The following is a 23,652-nucleotide window of genomic DNA, read 5'->3' on the forward strand; positions in this document are numbered from 1 at the left end:
TCATTACAACATTCTAGTGACATCAGCAATTTTTGTGATATCATTAAGGATAATTGGAAACTTCTGAATTGTGTACCAGAACTCAGTGGGAAGATTGGTGAGACACCCCATTTCTCTTTTAGGAATAACAATCCCTGAAGAAGCATCTTTGTTACAGATCTTCCTCTGTTAATAATAGGTTAGAATCTACTCGGACTGGCACCTTTCCCTGTAGAACTGTTCAGCTTGCAAATATATTAGTACCCTCCAAACATACACACATCCCAACATAGGTTTTACCATTGTTAGCTTTTATGCTGATTGTAAAACAGCTAACATCATTTACTATGCCTCCTGCCAGTTGTGCCATGATTTTTACATAGGTAAGACTAATGTATCCTTTAAATAAAGGGTTTTAGAGCACCAATGGGAAATTAGGAATAAAAAAGAAAGTAATGCTTTGGCATTACATACTTTAGAAAATGGGGTAACACGTTTTTAAATTTTTTTGTACTTCAGGTTTTAGACTTGGATATGAGGTGCGGTGGCCTACCCAATCGTGCATAACAGAAATGGATGCTGCTTCTTAATGCAGGGAGACCTCCAGGTCTCAATGGTGTTTTTACTTTAAAACCTTTTTTGAAGGCACGGCCTTTGAAACACTAGTATAGTCTTTTTAATTAGAGGCTTGTCTTTTCTTGGTTTGATTGTTTCTTTATAATCTTATTTAATTGCTATTTTTCTGTATTGAGAATGTCTGATGAGGTGGTGTGAGAACCGTGAAAGCGCTTACTTTGTTTTACCTTGTTCTCTTGTATATTAAAAACTGGTTTTATTTTAAACCTTGCAGGCTCGGTACTTTTATTTTTATTAAGTTACAAATTCTACTTTGACAAAAATTTTCAATAATTATGCTATGTTAACGTTCAGATAGATTATCAAGAAAAAAAATCATACTGCAATTAAAAGAACTGCTTCATACCACATCATAATTTTAAAAGCCAATAATCTGCTTTAAAATGTTTGCCACAAGTCCATAAAGCAGTTACATATACGAATTAAAGGAAATGATCAGATTCCCATTTTTCCCACCAAGTTTGGATATAATGGGAATTGCAACGACAGAATGTTTTAAACTCCTTTTCTTTCTCATTTTGAAGACCTCCATACTGCTTTGTGACTTCAGTTAGTATCTGTTAAAGATTATGGTTCCAAAAAAACGAAAAACTGGATACTAAACAACTAAGCAAAAAGCCACCAACTGGATACGAACCAAATTTACTGTAAAACCAAAGTGAACTTCAGTAGTTGCATAAACGAACAAATAAATTGTGCAAACTTCAGTATCTGCATTAACGAACAAATTGTGCGAACTTCAATATTTGCATTAACGAACAAACAATAAAATGTAAGCGCTTTCGTTTAAGTAATCTTAAACTTCATCAGACACTACTCTAAAAATCATCACTTCCTTTTATAACTTCCTGTAAATTCAAAAAAGCCCGCCATATTTATTTATTACTATTAGGCATGCGCAAATTTGAAGAGCCATATGACGGGCTTTTTTGAATTTACAGGAAGTTATAAAAGGAAGTGATGATTTTTAAAGTAGTGTCTGATGAAGTTTAAGATTACTTAAAACGAAAGCGCTTACATTTTGTTTGTTCGTTAATGCAAATATTGAAGTTCGCACAATCTGTTTATTCGTTAATGCAAATACTGAAGTTTGCACAATTTACTGTTTGTTCGTTTATGCAACTACTGAAGTTCGCTTTGGTTTTACAAAAGATTATGGTTCGTTAGTTCCCCAAACATGTCTAATGTGAAGCCACACATTCATAGCAAAGCAGTACAGATTTTAACGTAATGTAACCTCACTGTAATGTCTCACTAACTGGGCAACGGGGATTGTTACAAATAAGCAGGAGCCATTCCTTGGGATACTCCACACAATTAACTTGGAACTTTTTATAGCTGTCTTCAAACTGGCAACAGTCAAAGCTTTAACAGCAGAATACAGCTGACCTTAACTGTGAGAATGTTGCCTACTGCAAGACAGAAACCCTTAATGCTTAAAATAGCACCTCCTCCTTCCTTCAAGGCAGAAGTTAATCTCTCACTGCATCACCCAATTAAACATAATCCCATCCTCACCTTAGATGATGACAATTGCTCTGCCCTTCCCTCACAAATTTGGCTTATCACAGACCTCCCATTCCTACAACACTGCTACCTTGTCCTCCTTGGCTCTACCTGTAAAACAGGCTACATTATACATTATGCTTAAATACCAGCCTTCCATTCCCAGTCTGTTCCACTCAGCCTGTCAAGTGCTCTCAACTTAAAGACCCCTCCATATTCCTTGTAGCTTCTTCACATATACCTTTTACTGATACCCTCATATCAAGAAACCCCTGGCACAGGGCCCTCCCATATGCTGCCTTCCCATCTCTCTCCCAGCCAAACCTGCTTCTCATAGCAACTTCAAAGATAACAAATGTAAATTTCTATTGCAGTGCAGCCATTTTTAATACCTGTAGTTTCTAAGATTCCATGTGTGTAGTTCTCACTTCTGTAGCTCTTACACGTTTATTTCCTTAGTATATGATCAGTTTTTTAAATTTAGTATATTTTACAAAACATAAATGGTGCAATACTCTGAAAATATGTACAATGCATTTAAGTGCCTAATACAGTGTTTGTCTTACTTCAGACCACCTACAACCCAGACTGTCTTCAAAAATGGGGCAACTGTGTTTTAAGAGTTATACATTCCTGGCAAACAAACATCAGTACATAAAAACACAAGACAAAAAACACAAAAAAGAAAATTACAACTACATTAGACCAGAATATCAGACTTCTGAGCATTGTTGCATTAACTTCAATCCATCTATGACTTAGTTAGTGCACTAAGATGACAATGCCACTGTAGACACGGAGTTTAACTTGTAGGACAAAGAACAAGTTTCCCCAGACCACAGTACATCACCTTAAGCTGATGTGATGCATATCATATTAGTGTGTGTGTGTGTGTGTGTGTGTGTGTGTGTATTGGCTACCAACAAAAAGAGAAAAAATGAAGACATCATCATACAATGGTATAAATTTGGCTGTTTTTACTGCAGACCGTCATATTTCTCATAAGTGGGAGGGGCAGAGTCATTTGCTGCTTATTTCTGCTGCAACTGGAAAAAAATCTTGAGACCAAGTAGTACAAAAACCATAGCAAGTTGATTAGAGTTGCTCTGCTTTAGGCAGGGTACAACCAATCTGAAAACAAGAAAATAAAGATAAATAGAGTAGTTCCCCTCAATGACTCTTTAATCCTAGACAGACAAGCCAAGGACTGTAGTACTTGAAACAGCTATGGTGTTGGCTTACGATACACACAAAACTGCAAATTACCATACTTTCATTTAAATGTGAGCCAGGCTTTTACAGTACAAATTTCATAACAGGTGTTTAACCACAACTTCAGGATGTAGGCATTCTGAGGGACCCCAGTACAATGTTTGCTGTGGTAAAGCACTGGCATAGAAATGTATAGTGCAAATGTTTTTTTAAATTAGTAGAAGTTAAATAATCTGCCTAATGCTGTCATTTCTTTAAAGGACACTTCTTGTTGTGGAATGGATAACCACTGGTACACAAATCTCTTTCCCCAACAGTAGCCATCTACCACTGTTTTGGTGTACATTTGCCCACTAGTTGCTCCCTTTCCTACACTTGAGTAAAACCCTGAAGTGCAAAATTTTAGACATGTGTCAACATAAATTTGGGCTTCTATTCCATTTCAGGCACATTAAGAAGTATGAATACAGTATGTACAACATCGGTTTATAGCTGACAACGGCAAAGACCTATGAAATGCATTGTAAACGATAACATTAGCATTCCCATGCTGAAACACCTTCATTTGTAACTTCAGCTAGTCCTACATCTTACATTTGTACAAAAAACTCTAGGCATACACTAACAGGCATCGTGGGAAGTTTACAAAAATCCCAGTGAGTTGATTAGATTTGCTCTGCTTTAGGCAAGGTAAAATGTGAAAACAAGAAAATAACGATAAATACAGTAGTTTCAAGCCTCGAGGACTCTTCAGTCCTAAACGGACAAGCCAAGAACTGTAGTACTTGAAACAGCTACAGTGCTAGCTTAGCATACACACAAAACTTCAAATGCTGGTTCAAAAGGGGAGACTTCTAACACAGGGCTCAGCAAAGATTTTTTAACAGAGTGGTAAAACCATGACTTCTGCTCTTGCAAGTTAAGGTGCCAGGTTTATAAACTGCAGGGGCTAGGGGAGTAATACTTGGATTCCTGGTTATGCCCAGTATTGTGTGTGGGTGGGTATGACACTTATTAAACGCACCCAATAAACAATCACGTTTATGGGAAAACCAGAAAAAAAGGGGAAAATAATGCTGTGATGTCACTGATTAAGACACTTCCCTCTTCTGGTCCCAAGTGGAGTGCCAAGCAAAATACATCCGAATACCACTCACTGGCACTGGTTGTGATGGCTTCCTATCTCTGTTCCTACTCATGCTCTAAATAGATACAAGCTACCTTCCTAATGAAAAGGATATGTAATTATTTACTGTACGACAGATGGAGTCACTTGGAAAATGATTCACAGTTATTTGTCCACGTGCATAAAAATCAGACTAAAGCTTTTAAGTCCATGAGGTACAACAGAATCCAAGTTTTCTAGGAAGTATGTGGGAGAGGCACAATTGTCAGGCAAAAGGCCTATATGAGGAAATCAGTCTTAGAAGGCACTTTCAGTTGCATCGATTAGCCAGCCCTTTGAAGAGCTTCCATACCTCCTTTTGTAGACCCCTTAGACTGACTATATGACATTCCTTAACGGTTATATGCTGGGCTAAGATTAACACATCAGCTAACAGCTAGTAATGCACATCCATGAGTAATGATATGGTCACAGACAGATTTGTGTTATCCAAAAATTCTAACAGTGGGTCCGAATAAGCTCCAAACAGTAGCTGAGATTTCATGAATATCAACAGCAAGTTTAAAGCACAGATGGGACACAGTTACAGAAAAAGTAGTGTGTCATATGGCTCTATAAGAAGAAACTATAAAATACTAGTGCAAATCAAAGCCATTACACAGCAGCAGTCATTTTACAGATTCTAAGAAAAGTGACTGAAGAGCCAGATTCGGACAGCTCCTCACTTCACCAACATCTCCGTGACCACAGCAGATGAGAAATAACAGATAGCTATCTGCATATATACTGTTCCTCTTCAAAGACTTAAACCACTGGCTCTGAGAGCAAAGTACAAAGATTTGTGGGGAACATATGTCTTGACAATTAAATGTACTACCTAAAGTAATGAGGGGATAATTCCAGTATGCCATGCTTATGTACGGCAAGACTGGACCTATTATTAGCCATACTGACAGAGTTGCTATAAATTTTTATTCTTTAGGCACTAGAATGCTGGAATGTTATCGAGCCACATTACAAAACAAAGGCACAGAAGACAAAAAAAAAGCAACATCCCAAGAAGGACCTGTGCTTAACTCAATTGGTCTTTACATACTATGGCATTTCACATTTTTTTCTTGCAGCTTTTCCTTAAAAGCCTTAATTAAGTTACACTTTCAAACTCAAATAGAATTACAATAATCCAAGGAACGAGGAACCAATGGTAACAATTTACAGGCACGGTCATTGAAAGTATGATGGCTAAAGCTTCTTTCTTCAAACCCTTCACAAAGCAAATGCTTTTTTTTTTTAATTCAGTAAACTGAATTCTCCAGTCAACAACTTTACAAGTTACTGAGAAATAAAACTTAGTAAGACCTGTCTAAGCATACGTTCAGAAACTGCTGATCTCATGGAATATTTTCTTTCACCAGTGCATGTTGCATGCTTTTTCCGTGTTCAAGGCCTTCCTCAAGGAAGAAACAGCATAGATGTGCAGTTTGTAATGTAAGGCAAAAACATTTTCCAGTCCACTGCAACTACAAGCATCATGTTTCACTATGGACTAAGGTCACTTAAACATTTGCACAAACCATGGTGAACACTGCCTCAGGATTTTATGCAGGTATTCTACACAATGTGCTACTTCTACCTGCAGAAAACTGCTCTCATTTCCCAGACTCTCCAAGTTTTGTGAGATTAAAGCAGCAACCCACAGAATAGAACCTAAAAATGACTGCATTTCTGTTTCACTGCAAAAGGCTAGATTCAGAAAAGCACTTTAAACAACAAATGGTGTGGAAGCAAGACGGGACTTCTGCTTCACTGCAGCATGATGTCTTTCAGATTTTCCTGCAGGATAGTATCCTTTACAGCATGAAACACAAAGCGGATGTTTTCAGTATCTATAGCAGTAGTGAAATGGTGAAAGAGAGGACGACTACGATTGCGCCTTTTCCTGTTAAAACACTGAACTAAGTAACTTTTAACATCATCCAGTCGGTGAGGGTTGCCTTGAAAATCAGGAAAGTATTTTCGAATGCTGACAGTCTTTACCTTCTCAATTAAGAGGTCCATTTTGTTGAGGAAGAGTATGATGGAAACTGAGTAAAACAGTCTGTTGTTGACAATGGTTTCAAATATATTCATGGATTCGATAAGGCGGTTGGTTCTCCGGTCCTCCATAAGGACCTGGTCATACTCACTGGATGAGACCAGGAATAGTATGGATGTTATGCCATCAAAGCACTGAAACCATTTTTGCCTCTGAGACCGCTGGCCACCCACATCTACCATCTTGAAAGGAATCTTTTTGAATACAAAATCATGTTCGACAATTCCTTTTGTTGCCTTTCTTGCCAGCAGAATGTCTTGTTTGCTTGGAACATAATTCTGGAGAGGAAAAGAAAACAGATTAGGTTAAATAAAACATATGCTGATAGCGGATCCTTTAACTTTAAAGAAAATTATGCCAGTCAACTCTTGACGTAAGCCCTTCAACTAACTAGCACTTTGTGGATGGGAAGCCAAGGTTACAAACCTCCAGATTTTTAAAAACTCTCACAAATTTCCAAGCAAAATGCTGCACTCTGTTTTCATCAAATTAGCTGCAAACTTATAGCCAATATTGAAGCACCACACTGTAGCACAAACCAAACCTTACACCACAAGTTCCAGGCCAGATGGATTCAATCAATTTAGTACACAGACTGATTTATTAAAATAAAAAAAATTACTTCTGCAGTAAAAGTTAACAGCAAAACTTCAAACTCTTATACCATTAAAACTTATCTGGCGCCTCGGCTTTCAGAAAAGCCTTTTCTGAGTACATCTTTCTGCTAGTAAGCATACTCTTAAATACATACATTTGATTAATTAAATAATCATCCAATTAAGAATTTACTAAAAAAAACTAAAAAGGTTAAGTTTTAATATTCTTTTTAACCTTCTTACATTAAATGCTTCCAAGAGAATTCCCTATTCAAACTTCTTGGAAACATTGTATAATATTTTAAAATAAATATTGCTTCCTTCTTAAATATTCCTTAATTTTTTCATCAGTACTAAACAGAGTATTTACTTGTTCCAAAACTGTTGCATGTAACCCCTGTGGGTCTCCATTATGGTGTTCCTTAAAGTGCATAGCTACAAACTTGAAATTTTTATTTCTTGATGTCCCTTTATGTGCTCTTTTAATCTTGCAGCAAAACTTCTCTTGCTCTCTCCAATATAAAATAATCCACAAGGACATTTATGTTCACTACTTTATTATACCCAAACCATAGGGTCACCAAAAATTTAAGAGAAAGAAAGGAACTCATATTTAAGCCTGCAGATAATGAGGGGACAACTAGTAATAATGCATTACACACAATATGTAAATATGTGTTTACAGCATCTAGAACATGACAAAATCTATAATAAAGTAGGTTTCTTAACTTAGCAGATGATTAAGAACTATGAAGAATTAATACATAAAGGGGTCAGACTAAATTATTTTAGTCATGAAGATGCTAAAAATAAGTGTATTAGCAGTGAGTTGGCAAAGTTTTTTTTTGTGTGCCTAAAATACATAAAAGCAAGGTTAACTCTGCCTACAATTATGTAACCCATAATTTGGGATGTTTTTTTGCATCAATTTCTGTTAAAAAAGATACAATTACCTTCATATCAAAGACAGTTTTGATTTTCTGGATAAACTAAAGAAAATAGCATGGCAGAAGAACATGCTTTTATAGTGACAGATGTAGTAAGCCTGTACACTACTATAAAACATAGTGATGGCATAGAAGCTATATATTTTTTTACGGGGAAAAGCTCCAGTACACAGTACATTACAGAACTGACATTGTTCTGTTTGGAAAATAATATATTTGAATTTGATGGCTCTCTATCATCAGAAGTGTGGGGGACAGCTATGGGGGCAGCTTTTGCCCCCACATGTGCTAATTTATTTATGAGTTTCTATGAAAATCTGTGTGTATAGGAATGACATTAACACTGCCTCAAAGGCACAAAACCATAACTTTACAATATAGCTTAAACATCATCAACACATTTTTTTTCTTTTGTTTTTGACTGCACATATTAAGCAACCCTATATTCACTACATGAAAAGCAGAAATCACAGTTTAAAGTTTCAATAATTTGTTTGTGTCTTTCGGCTTTTCCCGGTTAGGGGTCGCCACAGTGGAACTCCGGTCCGCTAATGATTGGTAGTGGATTTTTACGTACCGGGTTACCAGCCCTGACGCACAACCTTCAACAAAGGCACGCCCCCATTCACTTATGCATCCACATAGAAGACGCTCTGAGAATCGAACCGGACACCGTCTTACTGTGAGATGATATGGCCTTAAAATACAGGCCTCCTTCCAGCAGGGACAGTGGAAAGAGGGATGGTATGACAAAGTGAAAGGCCATGAATCATGAAGATTTTACCATTATGTGAAGTCCATCTACTTCAACTGCAAGACAGATTCACTATTTCATTCTCTTGGGTGGTATCAAGACAGGACACTTTGGATAATAGTACACCCAAAGGCCAACCTAGACCTGAAACATTCTTCCAGCTTATTATAGTGTCTTGCAATGGTATTCTCAAAAGCCAACTTCACACAGCAAAAATGTCATCAGCTGAGACATTTTTGAAGAAAGCCTGTGTAATTGCCACCACTCTTGTCCTTTAGAGCTGCTGAATTGCAGTTTGTAGCAGAACATGATGAATTCAGATAGCACCTGGACAGTGTGACTTTGGAGAATTTTTTGCCCTTTTTCTTAACTGCATGGGACAGAAAAAGCTGCTTATCTTTCATAAGTTCTTTAGTTCTGTCCAAATAAAAGTCTAACCAATGATGAACCATTAAACAATGCCATGTACAGTCCCCATGGTTACAGCATTAAACAGAGGCAATCCAGAAAGCTTACACTTAAGCAAGGGTACCAGAACTTGTCAGAGATCTGGGATGCATGGCTAGGCTTAAAAAGGCCCCAGTGATCACTACACTAGTACACATCTATGAACCTATAAGATAATTTACAGAAAAAGACACCTGATCTTGACATTCCTGAAGATGCAGTCATAACCATTAAAATAAAGTTCTCCGTGAAAGAAATGTTGGAGATGCAGAGGCTGTTGGTTGAAAAGGAGCTACACAAATATTAGATGCCATCACAGAGGCACTTGTTTCCTGTGTGGTCCTAAAATTTAAAATACCCTTCAAAAATGTTCTTAACAGAGAAGTTACGGCAGCCAAAGGCAGGCTCGATTCAGGCCAAAATGGCAGACAAATGCAACTTATTTACTGTATAGGACACACACAACTCAAAAAGAACACAAAGGTAGTGAAGAGGCTACTCTGCCACAATGGATTTGAGTCTCATTTCCTTGCGCCCTTTTTGATCTTGTGCCTGTCCACCATCAAGCCTTCTGCCTCTCACCAACAAAACATGCTCATTCTTTCTCCAGTTCACTGAGAATATTTACCCTGCATTGTGACAAGAGCTGTTTGGAAGGGTAAGATGACTTCATTTTTGTGGCTGGCTTAACCTTGCCCCTGAGCAAGAGGATGTCTTACTCATGCCACTACATATGGACACCTTCTCTTTTTAAATGCATGCTCTCATATGCTTGCTAAAAACCACCACCAAAATATGGCTTGCTGAGCTAAAAAGCATCCCACTGATGGACCTCCTTCCAAGATGGGTGTGGGCATCCAAACCTGACACCTCTTTCAAGCACTCAAACTAAATGAACTCAGACCATAGTGCTTTATCCCATCTATGCCACCACTGCAGGCTTTAAAATCTGGTCTTCTTGACTAGTTAAGACTTTCTGTTTCTGACTGTCCTGGTCACTTTCAGAATATGAAAAGGATTTCCAATGAGGAAAAAAGATTCTCTTTTCAGGGAGCAAAGCAGAAGGAATTTAGGTCTGGGTTCAATAAAGTTACCTGTTGGTGGGACAGCAGACTGTAGGATAACCACAGCTGTGTTTGGAACTTAACTGCAGATGTCTTCTGCTCAAAAGGCCTGACGTCTGGCCCAGTCTCCAGAGCTCTGAGCTCATCTGCAAATCAGCTTGTCAGTAGTATAAGAGGGATGTTTTTCTGTGCCATCTTTGGTTCCTTCCTGCCTGATGCCTCCTTGCAGTGAGATCCATGACCAAGACATGAAAAGATCCTTGTACAATGTGGACCCACAACAAATATGCACCACCACAAGGGACCTATTAAGTTACATCTCCATGTAATAAGTCAACCTGGGGAGAAAGGGTACCCTGAAAGGATGAGAAGGATAAGACTAAGAATTAGTGGATACCACTCCAACCTTAAAAAGACCCCCATGAAAGGAAAGAAAAAAGAGGAATAGAGGGAGAGGAATTCTATTACACTAGACATTCTTGAAAATCAACGATCATGATATGTTCTAAAAACAGTTGTACTAAGTTTGTGATATTGTGCAGACTCTTCGGAAGATCCCACAAGGTTGGACCCGAGAAGGACTGGATTGCAAGAAATCCTGCAACATGATTGTAGAAAACCTTCTCCTGTTCTTCAGGAGATATTCAGATTGCAATGTTTTGAAAATGTATGGACTGATGACTCAAGTAATTGTTTCCACAATGGACTGAGTGCTGATATCTCTTAGGAATGTCGTGGTGGCTGCACTGGTTCTAGTTGAACATGACATCACGATCTCCGGGAAAGTCTTATCATGGAATGATCACAACAGGAGGAGATGCAGTGAGCTACCCATTTAGAGACAGTTTGATTAGAAGCAAGTCTATCCCTACCTTGTACAAATAATAAAAATAACTTGTTTTCATTTCCTTCTTTTTTTTTGTCAAGATATTTCAGCTGTCTATCACATCTAGGGAATTCAAGATCACTTTACCTTTGTTTTGAAGAGTCAGGTAAAAACACGGAGATAAGGAGTCTAAGGACACATCAGTGGCTTTAGGCATAAAAGAAGGGTTAAAATGAAGTATGACTGTGTTCGTAAAGCAAGATTAGAAAAGGCTCTTTGTACATGAAGTCCTGTTGTTTAGAGATTTGTCTAGCAAAAGTGATGGCCACTAAACACAAATTTCCAAAACAAGTATTTGAGGGGTACAGCATCAGCTAGTTCAGAGGGAAGCAGTGTTAATTTCTCTTGAACATTACCGACTTCTCATGCTGGACAGGGCTTTCTTAGAAGATAGAATAGTTGTGTAAAATCTTACCATAACCATAGATGTTCTTCTCTTCCATGTTGCAGTATTCATAACCTTTGGGATCCCCCGTCTAGGCAACCCAAACAATCCAGCTAGTGTACAAAGGATTTTTGCTACTGCATGGTACGTGCGACACTGCACATAGCTCAACAGGCTAAGTAGGCCATGAAGAAGATGTTAGCATGTACCATTCCTCAGAACTGAATGCCCCAGTCAGGCCACCAGTCCAAAGATACAAAATCATCATCATTATCCATCGGTAGGTACCTGGCTATCGGCCCAAGGGCCTATGTAAGCCTAGCCAGCAAGGTTCCATGGCTTACACCACCCAAGAAAGTTATTTACCTGTGCCACTGTCCAGCAGAGACACAGAAGTGATCCCTGGGGTGTATTTCCTATTTCCCATCCACTCATTAAGATTTTTCTTGAAGAGTGCTAATGAAGAACTTTGCTTGACATACATGGGTAGCTTGTTCCAGAGTATAGGAAGTCTCTGGGACAGGAATCTATCCCTCCAGTGTGTCCTGTTTATTGTGGTGACAAGGTTTATGTCCGTACAGTGTGCAGCTCGGAGGGATTGGGATTTCTTTAGGTGTAGCATGTCCAACTGCTCTGGGTTTGACATAGCTTTATATGTTAGGCAGAGATCACCTCGGAGTAGGCGATATGCTATGGAGTAAAGCTGGAGTTTTTTGAGGGGGTCAGTGTAGGGCAATTGTTTGAGGCCAGTAATCCTCTTTGTGAGGTACTTCTGTGGCCTTTCCAGCTGCTGCAGATGTCTTGCGAGGTACATTCCAAAAGGGGAGTTGTTCTCTATAATGGGTCTAATGAGTGACGAGTAGAGGGGAACAATGACCTCTCTTTCCTGGAGGAGAACCTTTTTATGATGAGGTGTGCCACATAGAAGGACTTCCTTACTACTGTGGCGATGTGACTATCAAAGGAGAGACTACTGTTCACCTGGGTCCCAAGGTCTCTATCACGCATTCGGTGTTAAGTAGATTGCTGCCTATGTTGTAGTTCATGGGTAATGAGTTTTTACCAAAGGGGATGACACTGCACTTGACATTGAGCTTGAGGCCATGGCTCTGACACCAGGCATCTGTCCAGCAAAGAACAAGTACCAAGGGGGCTAGGAGGAAGGGATAGAATACTGCAACATGGAAGAGGAGGACATCTATAATTATGGTAAGATTTTACACAACTATTCTATGTCCTTTTCTCATGTTGCAGTATCCATAACCTTTGGGAGAGTACCAAAGTGCATTGAAGGGAAAATGAGGATGGAGCAGAAGTTTCTAGGAACCCATTAAAGATTGCCCTAGCAAATCCTACTCTGGACCTGAAGTAGTTTCCAGTTTGTAATGTCTGGTGTGGACAGATACCGTATCCTTGTGAAAAATGAGAAAATGTTGGCAAGCCATAAGTTCCACGACTTTTCTTGCAAAAGTGATGGAAAATTCCAACTCCAAATTTTACAGAAGCTGATCCTGCTGGCTCAAAGGAAGCCTGAGTGAGCTTTTCCAGGACAAAATTTAGATCCCAGGGAGGAGGGACAAGTTTCTTGGGAAGTCTAATGTGAATGATGCCTTTAAGGAAGAGCTTAGCTTCTAATCTAGGAGCTAGAGGGGGAGATAAAGGCAGACATGCTGAACTGGCTGAAAGATATGCTTTAACAGAACAGTAGGCCAACCCAGCCTTAAATAACTCACACAAATAGGAAACAACCACTGGAATGTCCACTGAAAATGGATCTAGGTCTTTCTTTAGACAGCAGATGGAGAACCCCTTCCAGCTGGATGAATAGGATTCTCCTAGCATTGGATTTCCTGGCTTTCTGCAGGACTAGAAGCATGTCCTCATTAAAAGGTGTCGGAAGGGGATCAAAAGCCTATTGACCACAAAGTTAGGTTCAGGGAGGTGAGTTGTGGCTAAATAAGTGATCCTTGTCTTGTGTGGGAAGATCCACCCTGTAAGGTAACTTGTGATGATTACCCTTGGCTAAATGTAGAAGAAAAGGGAACTAGTGTTGTCTTGGCAGCAATGGCTTGTCCTGCTGTATTCTCAGTAGGATCTTCTGGATGAGATGGAAGGGGGGAATGCATAAACAAACATCCCCTTCCAAGAGAAGGATAGGGCATCCACCTTCCATACCAGGGGGTCTGGGATTCTGCCACAAAACTTTGGCAGTCTGTTCATGGGGGAGGCAAATAGGTCTATGAGGAGGTACTCGACCGGTAGAGAATGTCCAGAAACATGTCCCTGTGAAACATCTATTCATGGGCTTATGTCATGGACCTGCCGAGGGTGTCTGCCAGCACATTTTGAGTCAAAGGAATATAAACTGTTACAATGGAACCTCCGTTTTAGAGGCAATCTCCCAGGCTAGAAGGGACAGCCTGCACAGCAGTTTGGCTTGGTGTCCCCCTGTTTGTTCACACACCATAGAACAGTAGTGTTGTCTGTGAATAACTTCAGGGGTCCCAGGGGTAGAAAGGATTGAAAGGCTTGGAGAGCCAGGATCAAAGCCCTCATTTCCTTTACATTGATATGTTGCTTCTTCTTTGAGGGGGACCAAAGACTCTGCACTTTGAGGTGATCCAGGGTTGCTCCCCACCCCAAGTGTGAGGCATCTGTGTAGAGTTCCTGAATTGGAGCCAGCTGTTGAAAAAGAAGGCCTGGGTTCAGTAGAATCTGTTTAGCCCACCATTGCATTTCTTTCTCTATGCAAGGGAGAAGAGGGGGTACAAATTCCAGAGGATGGGCATGCTGGCTCCAAAGAGTTTTTAGAAACCACTGGATTTTCCGCATGTGAAGTCTGACTAGAGGTACCATGGGAATGAGAGATGCCATGAACCCCAGCATACACAAGTACTCCCTGGCAGAGATGTGGTTAACAGGAGTAGGTTGTGGAAGTAGCTGAGCAGTTTTTCCACTTTTTGAGAAACCATGAAAGCCATTATCCGATCTGTCCTCAACCTGCATTCTGGGATGGATTTAGAGAAGACTTGCTGTAGTTTATGGTGAACATTGGGGCCTGGAGAATGGAGATGGTGAAACTAGGTTTTCCCTTAGAGTGTCCGGTTGGGCTGCTTGAGTTAGCAGGTCATCCAGGTAAAGACAGATTAGAATTCCTTGAAGCCTGCAGAAGGCAATGACAGGAGCTAAGCATTTTGTGAACACCCTTGGTGCCACTGAAAGTCCAAAGGGCAAAGCACAGAGCTGAAAATGTGAGGAAGACCGAAAAAATGCAAGAACTTCCTGTATTGTGGGTGAATTGGGATAGGCAGGTATGCATCCTTGATGTCCAGAATGACTAGAAAGGCCTTGGGTAGCAGGACAGGGAAAAGAGTTTACAATGTAAGCATCCAAAAGGTTGAGATGCGAGAGGTCTAAGATTGGTCTCCAATGGCCACTTTTTCTGGGGACTAGGAACATTCTGGAGTAAAACCCTCTCCCTTTTTGGAGGGGTGGGACTTCTTGAACAATTCCTTGATTTAGCAAGTCTTCTAGGATTTGAGAAAACAGATGAATCTTGTCCTGGGGAGGTTGTGTAATGTTCATGAAAGAAGGAACTGATTTCCATACCATGAAATAACAGTTTTGGATAATGGGACAAGACCTATTTGTCAGAGGAGATACTTGTCCAAGAGGAGAGGGGAAGAAGAAAGGTGCTGGGAAAGCGGGTTGTTTGATAGCTTTGCCAGGTAGACACAGACTACCTGACCTTTCTTGAAAGGTGGGTTTTTGGGCAGGGGTTTGCTGAGATCTGGAAGCACCCTGCCTCCAAGCCCTTTTCTTATGGGAAGGAGGGGAACTGTTTCCTCCTGACAATTGTGTTTTAACAGGATAGTTTCTGTGGTAAGTAGGAACTGGGGAGACAAAGAGGTGTTTCAGTTCTTTAAGTTACTTCCCTTTGTCATGTAGGGACTTGAATAGGGCTGCAGCTTCAGCACCAAAAAGAGCATCACTGCCCAGGGGTGCATCCATGATTTTAGCCTTAATATCATCAGGCAAAGTCTGGAGGCGCAACCATGAATATCTCCTAAGTACAGATTCTGAAGCTGCTGAGCCTGCAGACACCTCAGCAGCATCGTAACTGCATTTAATGGAATGTCTGAGTACCTGGACTGAGATGGACAGGAGAGAGGTGAGCCGTGCCTTGGCTGAAGCATCAGAAAGGTCTGATGCCAACTGGGAAACTTGGAAGAGTAAGGCCAGACTGAAAGCCAGAGTAGAAGTAGTATATACTTTCTTCCCCAATCTTTCCATCATTTTACTATCCTTCTCAGAAGGGAGCAGGTTAGCACAGGGAAGCAACTTAGAGGGTTTGTCTGCAGAGAAAGGGAACAGCAGGATCTGCAGGGGGACATCTGAATAAAAATTTGCTGTCCTCTAGGACCTTATAGAATCTCTCAGGCCTTTTTTGGGCCGGGGGTTTAGAATCTGGGCTCTTCTTAGACACAGAGTGAAATGCGCCCACAACGGCAGGAAAGACAGCAGGGATGACCGAGGGAGGACAGTCCACTTGCAACAGGTCATAGCATCTCTCTTCAACTTCAGATACTCAACTACTTTTCCATTTGAAGCGATTTCACATCCTGGACTGTTTCTCTAAAGTACAAATCTTCCTCAGGAGAATCTCCACTGTTTGAATCTAATTTTGGGGAAACACAGCCCAGAGGAGACTCAATCTGGGCAATCTGGGACGTGCAGATCAGGGATTCATCAGAGGAAGAACCTTCCTCCACTGATCTCCTGGAAGTGGGAGAACAGGAATGGATGGGAGGGCTGAGGAAGGATTTAAAGATAGGAATACATTCCATATACTCTGGGAAAAGGCCTGCCAATCAAGAAAAGGATCCTGGGAAGAGGAAACATGTTTCTGTTTCTTTGTTCCAGGAAGATCCCCTATGAAGAGAAGGAATAGCTGACATTAAGACTAGGTACTGTGTTGGGTTGTAGGGATTGCTAGCACTGGAGGAGCTGGGGGAACACAGTTCGGGACGTCTGAGATAGTGGGCCACGATTCCCTCATCACCCTGAACAAACGTCTGCGGACATGCTAGTGGCACCCTCCCTAATGGCTTCCGAAATGGTACCCACAACAGGTCAGGAGCCAGTGATTGAACACGGCTCTGGGTCTTCACTGGCCTCAAGAGAAAAGTCAGACTCCAGAGGCGCAGCAGAATATTTAGGCCTCATCTTTTTTGGCCTTCTTCACTGGCTCACCAGAAGGATCCACAGTAGCCTCCATACCAAAAGCTAACCTTTTTAAACATTGGTTCTCTAGGTAAATGTTAAGCACTAACAAATGGCTATGAATGGTCTTGGGGATGAGCACCTGCCAAAATCCACAAGACTTGTAGCTGTGCTCACACCTTAGACAAAACAAACACTGATGGTGGCTATCTGTGTGGAATCTGACTTCTACAACTGCACTTTCCTTTTTTGCTGTTGCATGCTCTGAGGTTGATGTCATCTAAAAAAGCCAATTATTGTTGTGTAAAATCTTACCAAAACTTTAGATGGCCTTCTCTTCTATATGCTGCTGTATCCATAACACAAGGGAGTCTGCCTCTGGTCGACTCACTTGTGTCCAGCGATTCTACAGAAGATGGATGCTACCACTAGGGTATGTATGACGGTCCGCATCTCTCCCTGAGGACGTCAGTCATAAATGGACATCAGGTACAAAACAGACGTCAGCACGCACCTACCTCAGAACTGAATGTCGCCGGAATTGGTGTCCACGGAGTGGGTACTCCAGGTGTCAGGCAAGGATGAGGGGGAAGGCCGGGTGGGAAAAGTACAGCTGTGTACCTACCATAAATGTAGATGTTAGAGTGTATTCACTGTTCCAGTCATTACACTTGGGTTATCCTGCTGGCCGGCTACCCGCAGTCGGCCTGAATTTCAAAATCCTGGTCCGACGTCGGTTGCTGTTGCCTCTTCCCTGACGTCAGTGCGCCAGGGGTATAAAAGATGCAGCAGACGCCATTTTCTTTAGTTTTTCTTGCCCCAGATGTCAGGTGCCCCCAAAAGGGTAGGCTGTAAATATTATGATCATAAAAAAGCATGCACATAACCTTCATCTACAAGCAAATACACCACATAGGTTGTATAGAATAGAGAGGTACAGATAAGTCCCAGCAAAGAAAAAAGGGGTATGGTGGGAGGGTAACCTGGACTGCAACAGTGAATACACTCGAACATCTACATTTATGGTAGGTACACAACTGTACTATGCTCATCGTGTTTCACTGTTGCAGTCATTACACTTGGGATGAATCCCAAAGCTGAGGTTGGGTGGCTGGGCCTAAATAGAGTTTGGAGTGGCTATGAAGACCTGCAGAACTGCAGTGGCAAAGCCTGCTCTGGATTTAGAGTAGAGAAGTAAATGGTAGTGTTTTGTAAAAGTGTGCACTGAAGTCCATGTTGCAGCCTCCAAAATGTCCTTGGTTGGTACTCCTCTGAGGAAGGCTGCTGAAGTGGCTGCTGCTCTGGTAGAATGTGGCCTAATGCCCTTGGGCACTGATTTGCCATGTTGTGAATAGCAGAAACGAATGCAGTGGCCTATCCATTTGAAAATAGTCTGCTTTGAAATGGCTTTTCCTTACGAACCTGCAGCATATGCCACTAAGAGTTGCTCAGTCTTTCTGAAGGCTTTATAGTCTTGTCCAAGTAAAAGCATAGCTGTCTGTGTATGTCCAAATAATGCAGAAGTCTCTACCCCTTATTTGGTGGGTTTGGATAAAAGGTAGGCAAATGTATGGTTTGGTTAAGAGCCACGCTGGACACTACCTTAGGCATAAATGTCGGGTTTGTCCTTAGAGAAACCCTGTCCTGATGGAAAATAATAAAAGGTTCCACAGCCATTAGTGCCTGTAACTCAGACTCTTCTTGCTGAAGTTATTGTTAGGAGGAGAGCGGTTTTCCATGACAAGTATTTTATCTCTGCTGTATTGGCTGGCTCAAAAAGAGGCAGTGTGAGTTTTTCCAAGACAAAATTGAGGTCCCATGCAGGTATTGGAGCTCTCCTTGGAGGTCTTATGTTTTTGGCCCCTCTGAGAAACGGTCTTAGCAGTGAATGAGAAAAAATAGGTGGGTCCGTATTGTAATGAGCTGAAATGGCAGAGGCATCGATCTTACTTGATGAGAAGGATAGGCCTTTGTCCAGCATCTCAGTTACGTATTGCAAAATCTGAGGAATATTTGGCACAAGCGAGTCAATTCCCTGCACTTGGTTCCAAGCACAGAATCTCTTCCATTTTTCTGTATAAGATTTTCTGGTGCTGGGCCTCCTGACCTCCAAAATAACATCCATAACTGCTTTAGAGAGAGGTGTGTTCTGAATGATTACATTATCCGCCATGCAGCCAGATTTAGGGTTCTGAGTTGGCTGTGCAGGATCTGATTGTTCTGTTGGGTCAGCAAATGAGGTATTAGAGGCAATGTCCAGGCTGGGCCTTGAGACAAGCTCTTTAGAATTGGGTACCAGTGCTGGCGGGGCCAGTCTGGAGCAATCAGAATCATTTTTGGCCTCTCTTGTCTGACCTTTAGGAGTACCTTGGAGAGGAGAGGCAGAGGAGGGAAGGCAAAGACTGTAAGGGCTTTCCAGCTGAATGAAAGGGCGTCCACTTTCCATGCTTGCTTGTGATAAGTCCGAGTGCAGAATCTCTGTAGCTGGCAGTTGTGAGGGGAGGCGAATAGATCTATGTCTGGGCATCCCCATTTCCCTGTTATGTTGAAGATTTGTGAATCTAGTTTCCACTCGTAAGGATCCATGAGGTTTCTGCTTAGTTTGTCTGCCAAAGTATTTGCCTTTCCTGGCAGGAATTGTGCTTGCAGATTGTGGAACACAACATTGACTTATCAAGTACAAAGTCATCGCTTGTCTGCAGAGGGGGTAGGAATGTGTGCCCCCCTTGTTTATGTACCACATGACTGTAGTATTGTCCGTCTTTATCAGTAGTTGTCCTGGATGAAGTAGGTCCTTGAAGGCTGTCAGGGCATTTTGTACAGCTAGCATCTCTTTTTGATTGATATGAAGATGCATTTGGTTTGTGGGCCATGTGCGCCCCCCAGGCATAATCTGATGCATCTGTTGTTAGTGGCTGCCTGTCAGTGGGTAAGGTGAATGGCTGTCCCTTGTTGTGGTGACAGGCTTGTGCCCACCATTGAAATTCCTGTTGCAGGCAGGGAATGAGAGTAATTACTGTTTCCAGGCTGTGGCAATGTTGAGTCCAAACACTTTTTAGATACCATTGTAGTTTCCTCATATGCAGTCTTGCATATGGAATTAGTAGAATGCAGGATGCCATGTAGCCCAGAGCCTGCAGAATTTTTCTTGCAGATAACGGAGCCTTTGTTGCCATGTCTTTGAAGTAAGAAGTCAGATGCCTTTGTTTGTCTGGCGTGAGATAAGCCATCTGGGCAGTTGTATTTAAGCTTGGACCCAGGAATATTATCTCTTGAGAGGGTACTAGTTTTGATTTATTTTCGTTTACTGTATACCCTAGGCAACTTCGTAATCTCTTTACAAACGCCAGATGCTGTAGTAGAATATCTTTGTTCTTTGGTTGAATAAGGCAGTCGTCCAAGTAGGGATATATTTGAATTCCTCTTTGCCTGCAAAATGCAATTACTGGTGCCAGGCATTTTGTGAAGACCCTGGGCGCAGTAGATAAGCCAAAGGGCAGTGCAGAGAATTGGTAGTGCATTGAGCCAGCTATGAATCTGAGGTATCTTCTGCAAGATTGTCTGATAGGGACATGCAGGTATGCCTCTTTGAGGTCCAAAGTTACACGCCAAGCCTTCTTGTCCAGCATGGGCAGAAGCTGCTGTAGAGTCAACATTTTGAATTTTGGGGCATCCAGAAAAGTATTTAGAATAGACAGGTCCAGAATTGGTCTCCAGGCTTTGGCCTTTCTTGGTACCTGTGCACTGAGAGAGCGCCTTACAAGACTATCTGCAAATATATAGAGCTGAGTATATTTTTCTGTATTATTGAGCTAAATTGTTGCTAAATCTGTTGTCTTACTTGTCTTACTGTTCTGCAAATATACAGAGATCAGTATATATTTTTCTGGTTTTATAATTTGCGCTGTGATTCCTCATCTCTGTTGAAATGGTCTCTCCCCCCCCCCCTCCCTGTTCTTGGTTGTAGTTTAAATTTGGTGGCTTTTGCAGTGCCCGCCCCACTGTAGATAGGACACTCCCCCAGTCCCATCTCTTTACCGCATTCTACCTAATAAACCTTTTCTGCACTTGCTTTTAGTCCTTTTTAATTTAATTACATTTTTTCAAACTGTGTGTGGACTAATATTGCTACATACTCAAGTGTGCCAGCTTGCACTGCATGTGAATTGTTTTTACTACTTTTCTGAAAGAAAAAAAAAATTATTTGCTTTTACTGTATTTGTGTTTCTTCCTACTTTATTTTGCTTTTGCGTCACCTTAATAGTACTCAATTGTATTTATTACTGCTTCGTGTAACTCATTCTAAGCCTTTTAGTTTAAGCACCTGGGCTTCAAACCAGTTGTTTTACATTAAGAAGGTTTGTGGTCTGCACTGTAGTGGCAGAACAGGTAGCTTACATCCTTCTAAGTTGGGAACTACTGATAGAGGGCTCAGTGTCTTATTCTAAAAGTGTATTTATTTATTTTATTTATTTATTTATTTGCAGTTGGTTTACCAGGATAGTCCATTGGGCCAAAAGAACCCGTTTTCAATGGAGTCCTGGGGAGAAAAGCTCCAATACAGACGAAAACAGGTACATACAAAAAAACTACAATAATACTTATACAGAGTAAAAGATAAAACATTTAACACATTTAAGCTCAAAAATTCAAGAAGCATTCAAAACAATACAATCTGATGTGTATTAAATGTCAGGAGAATAAGTTAAAAGAGTAATGTTTTATGCCTTCAAAGAAGTTGTTCAGAAGAAAACATAAACTTACATTGCAGGCTAGGTATACTGAGGAACATAAGCTTAGATAGGAAGAGTTATGTATCATATATGTGAAGGAGAATGGGATAACATAGAATTATGAGGGGAGGGAGCAAGAACAATCCCATTGGGATCTTAGATATGTATGAAGAGATTTTTTGAACATGTACTGGTTAGTGGTGGTACGAATGGATGGTGGAAGTGAGTTCCAGAGACGGGCAAGATTAAAAGATAGTAGGTGTTTACCTGGGGGATGAGATGGTTTATGTACTTCTAGTAGGTTTTGATTGTTAGACCTTAAGACTCTGTTTGGTAGGTGCATTTTGAAGGCAGAAGACAGGGAGGGACAAAGAGAGGGGCTAAGGATGAGCTTGAGCGAAAGTCAGCTGTATATATATGAGATGATTAGGTAATTCGAGCCAGTTTAGTTTTTGGAGAGAGGAACAGTGGTGAGTAGCGGACCTATGGCTGTTGGTGAATTTGGCAATTTTGTTATAGCAAGAGGAAAGCTGTTTTTTTAGAGAAGTCTGAAGATTAGTCAATAAAGGAGCCCCATAGAGAAGGGAGGGGATGAGAAAAGAGGAAGCGAGTGTGATTTTGGAGGAGCTTGTAAGGTATTGGTTCTGACGGTAGAGCATACCTAGTTTTTGATGGGTTTTTGTAATATTTAGTTGTAGATGGGAGTTGTAACTAAGCCGATTGTCAATCAGTACACCTAGTAGCTTAGTTTCAGACACTAGTTCAAGGGGTGAGTTATTTAGGCTGGTAATTGAGAAAGAGTTCATGTTGAAGGAAGTGGATTTGGAGGGGGTGAATACCATAAGTTTTGTTTTGGAGGCATTGAGTGCTAAGTGATTTATTTTCATCCAATGTTCAGTAATTGAAAAAGCTTTCTGAGTAAGTTTTTGGAGCAGAGAAGGGGAGGTGGCAGAGCAGATGATGGTTGAATCATCTGCATATTGGATGATGTTTGCAAATGGGATAGATTTGTGATAATCATTGATAAATATATTAAAGAGGAGGGGACCAAGAATTGATCCTTGAGGAACTCCAGTGGGGGTACTAAGGAATGGGGAAGTGGCCTTTTTCCATATTACAGCTTGGTATCTATTTGATAGATAGCTGGAGAACCAGTTTATGGTAGAGGGAGAGAGGTTAAGTTTTGACAGTTTAGTTAAGAGCAAGTTGTGTGAAATGGTGTCGAAGGCTTTGGAGAGGTCAAGTAGTAAGGTGGAGACAATGTGGCCGGAATCACGTGCTGTGTTAACAGTCTCAAGAAAGGACAACAGGGCTGTCATAGTGCTATGATTTGGCCTGAATCCATGTTGTGTAGGGGTTAGCAGGTTGTTGTCTAAGAGATGTGGCAGAAGTTGTAGGTGTATACACTTTTCTAGGAGTTTAGAAATGGGGGACAGAATAGCAATAGGACGAAAGTTACTGATGTTGCAATTGTTGCCTCCTTTATGCAGGGGGATGATGAATGCTTGTTTCCACAATTGGGGTACAATGCATTCGTGGATGGAACGATTGATTAAAATGCTAATGGGATAAGCAATTGCATCTGCTGCTATACGTAGGAAGTAAGAGGGAATGTTGTCAGGGGCATTAGTACATGGCTTCAGTTTCTGAAGGAGTTTCTTTATAGTGGTAGTGGGTATAGGTTTTAATGAGAATGGAGAAGGATGGAGAGAGAGAGAATTAGAGGGGGGTACAGGTGATGGGGCAGTTTGAATAGTGGTTGAGGTGGAAGATAGGCAGAGTGAAGTAGAATTGGGGATAAGGTTGTTTGCAGGAGAGGGAAGGGGTGTCTTAGATGGTGAGGTGGAGCCTATAAAGGAGGAGGTGAGTTTATTGATGGAGTCGATAAAAAAGGAGTTGAACTGTGTAGCTAAATCCAAGTCTGGGATATTTGGGTCTGGGGTTGGGGTGTGTGGTTTGCTAGGGTTAAGAAGGGTGGAGATCCCCTTCCAGAATCTCTGGGGGTTAGTTTTATTATTGTTTTGGAGTGTGAAGAAGTATTTTTGTTTATGAGAGATTATTAG

General features: G+C 41.0%; 1 protein-coding gene across 1 annotated transcript in view; it reads right to left on the reverse strand.

The window, feature by feature from the left end:
- Positions 1-1,721: 1,721 nt before the first annotated feature.
- The window catches only part of GNA12 (G protein subunit alpha 12), a 1,157,089-nt gene continuing 1,135,158 nt past the window's right edge, over positions 1,722-23,652 (reverse strand). The window contains exon 4 of the mRNA XM_044089777.1: positions 1,722-6,832. Within this exon, the coding sequence (XP_043945712.1) occupies positions 6,263-6,832 (570 nt within the window). The 3' untranslated portion in view covers positions 1,722-6,262. The remainder of the gene's footprint in view (positions 6,833-23,652) is intronic.

The sequence above is a fragment of the Protopterus annectens genome, chromosome 12.part0, assembly GCF_019279795.1.
Source record: "Protopterus annectens isolate FY-2018-M chromosome 12.part0, PAN1.0, whole genome shotgun sequence".
In the NCBI taxonomy this organism is placed as follows: domain Eukaryota; kingdom Metazoa; phylum Chordata; order Ceratodontiformes; family Protopteridae; genus Protopterus; species Protopterus annectens.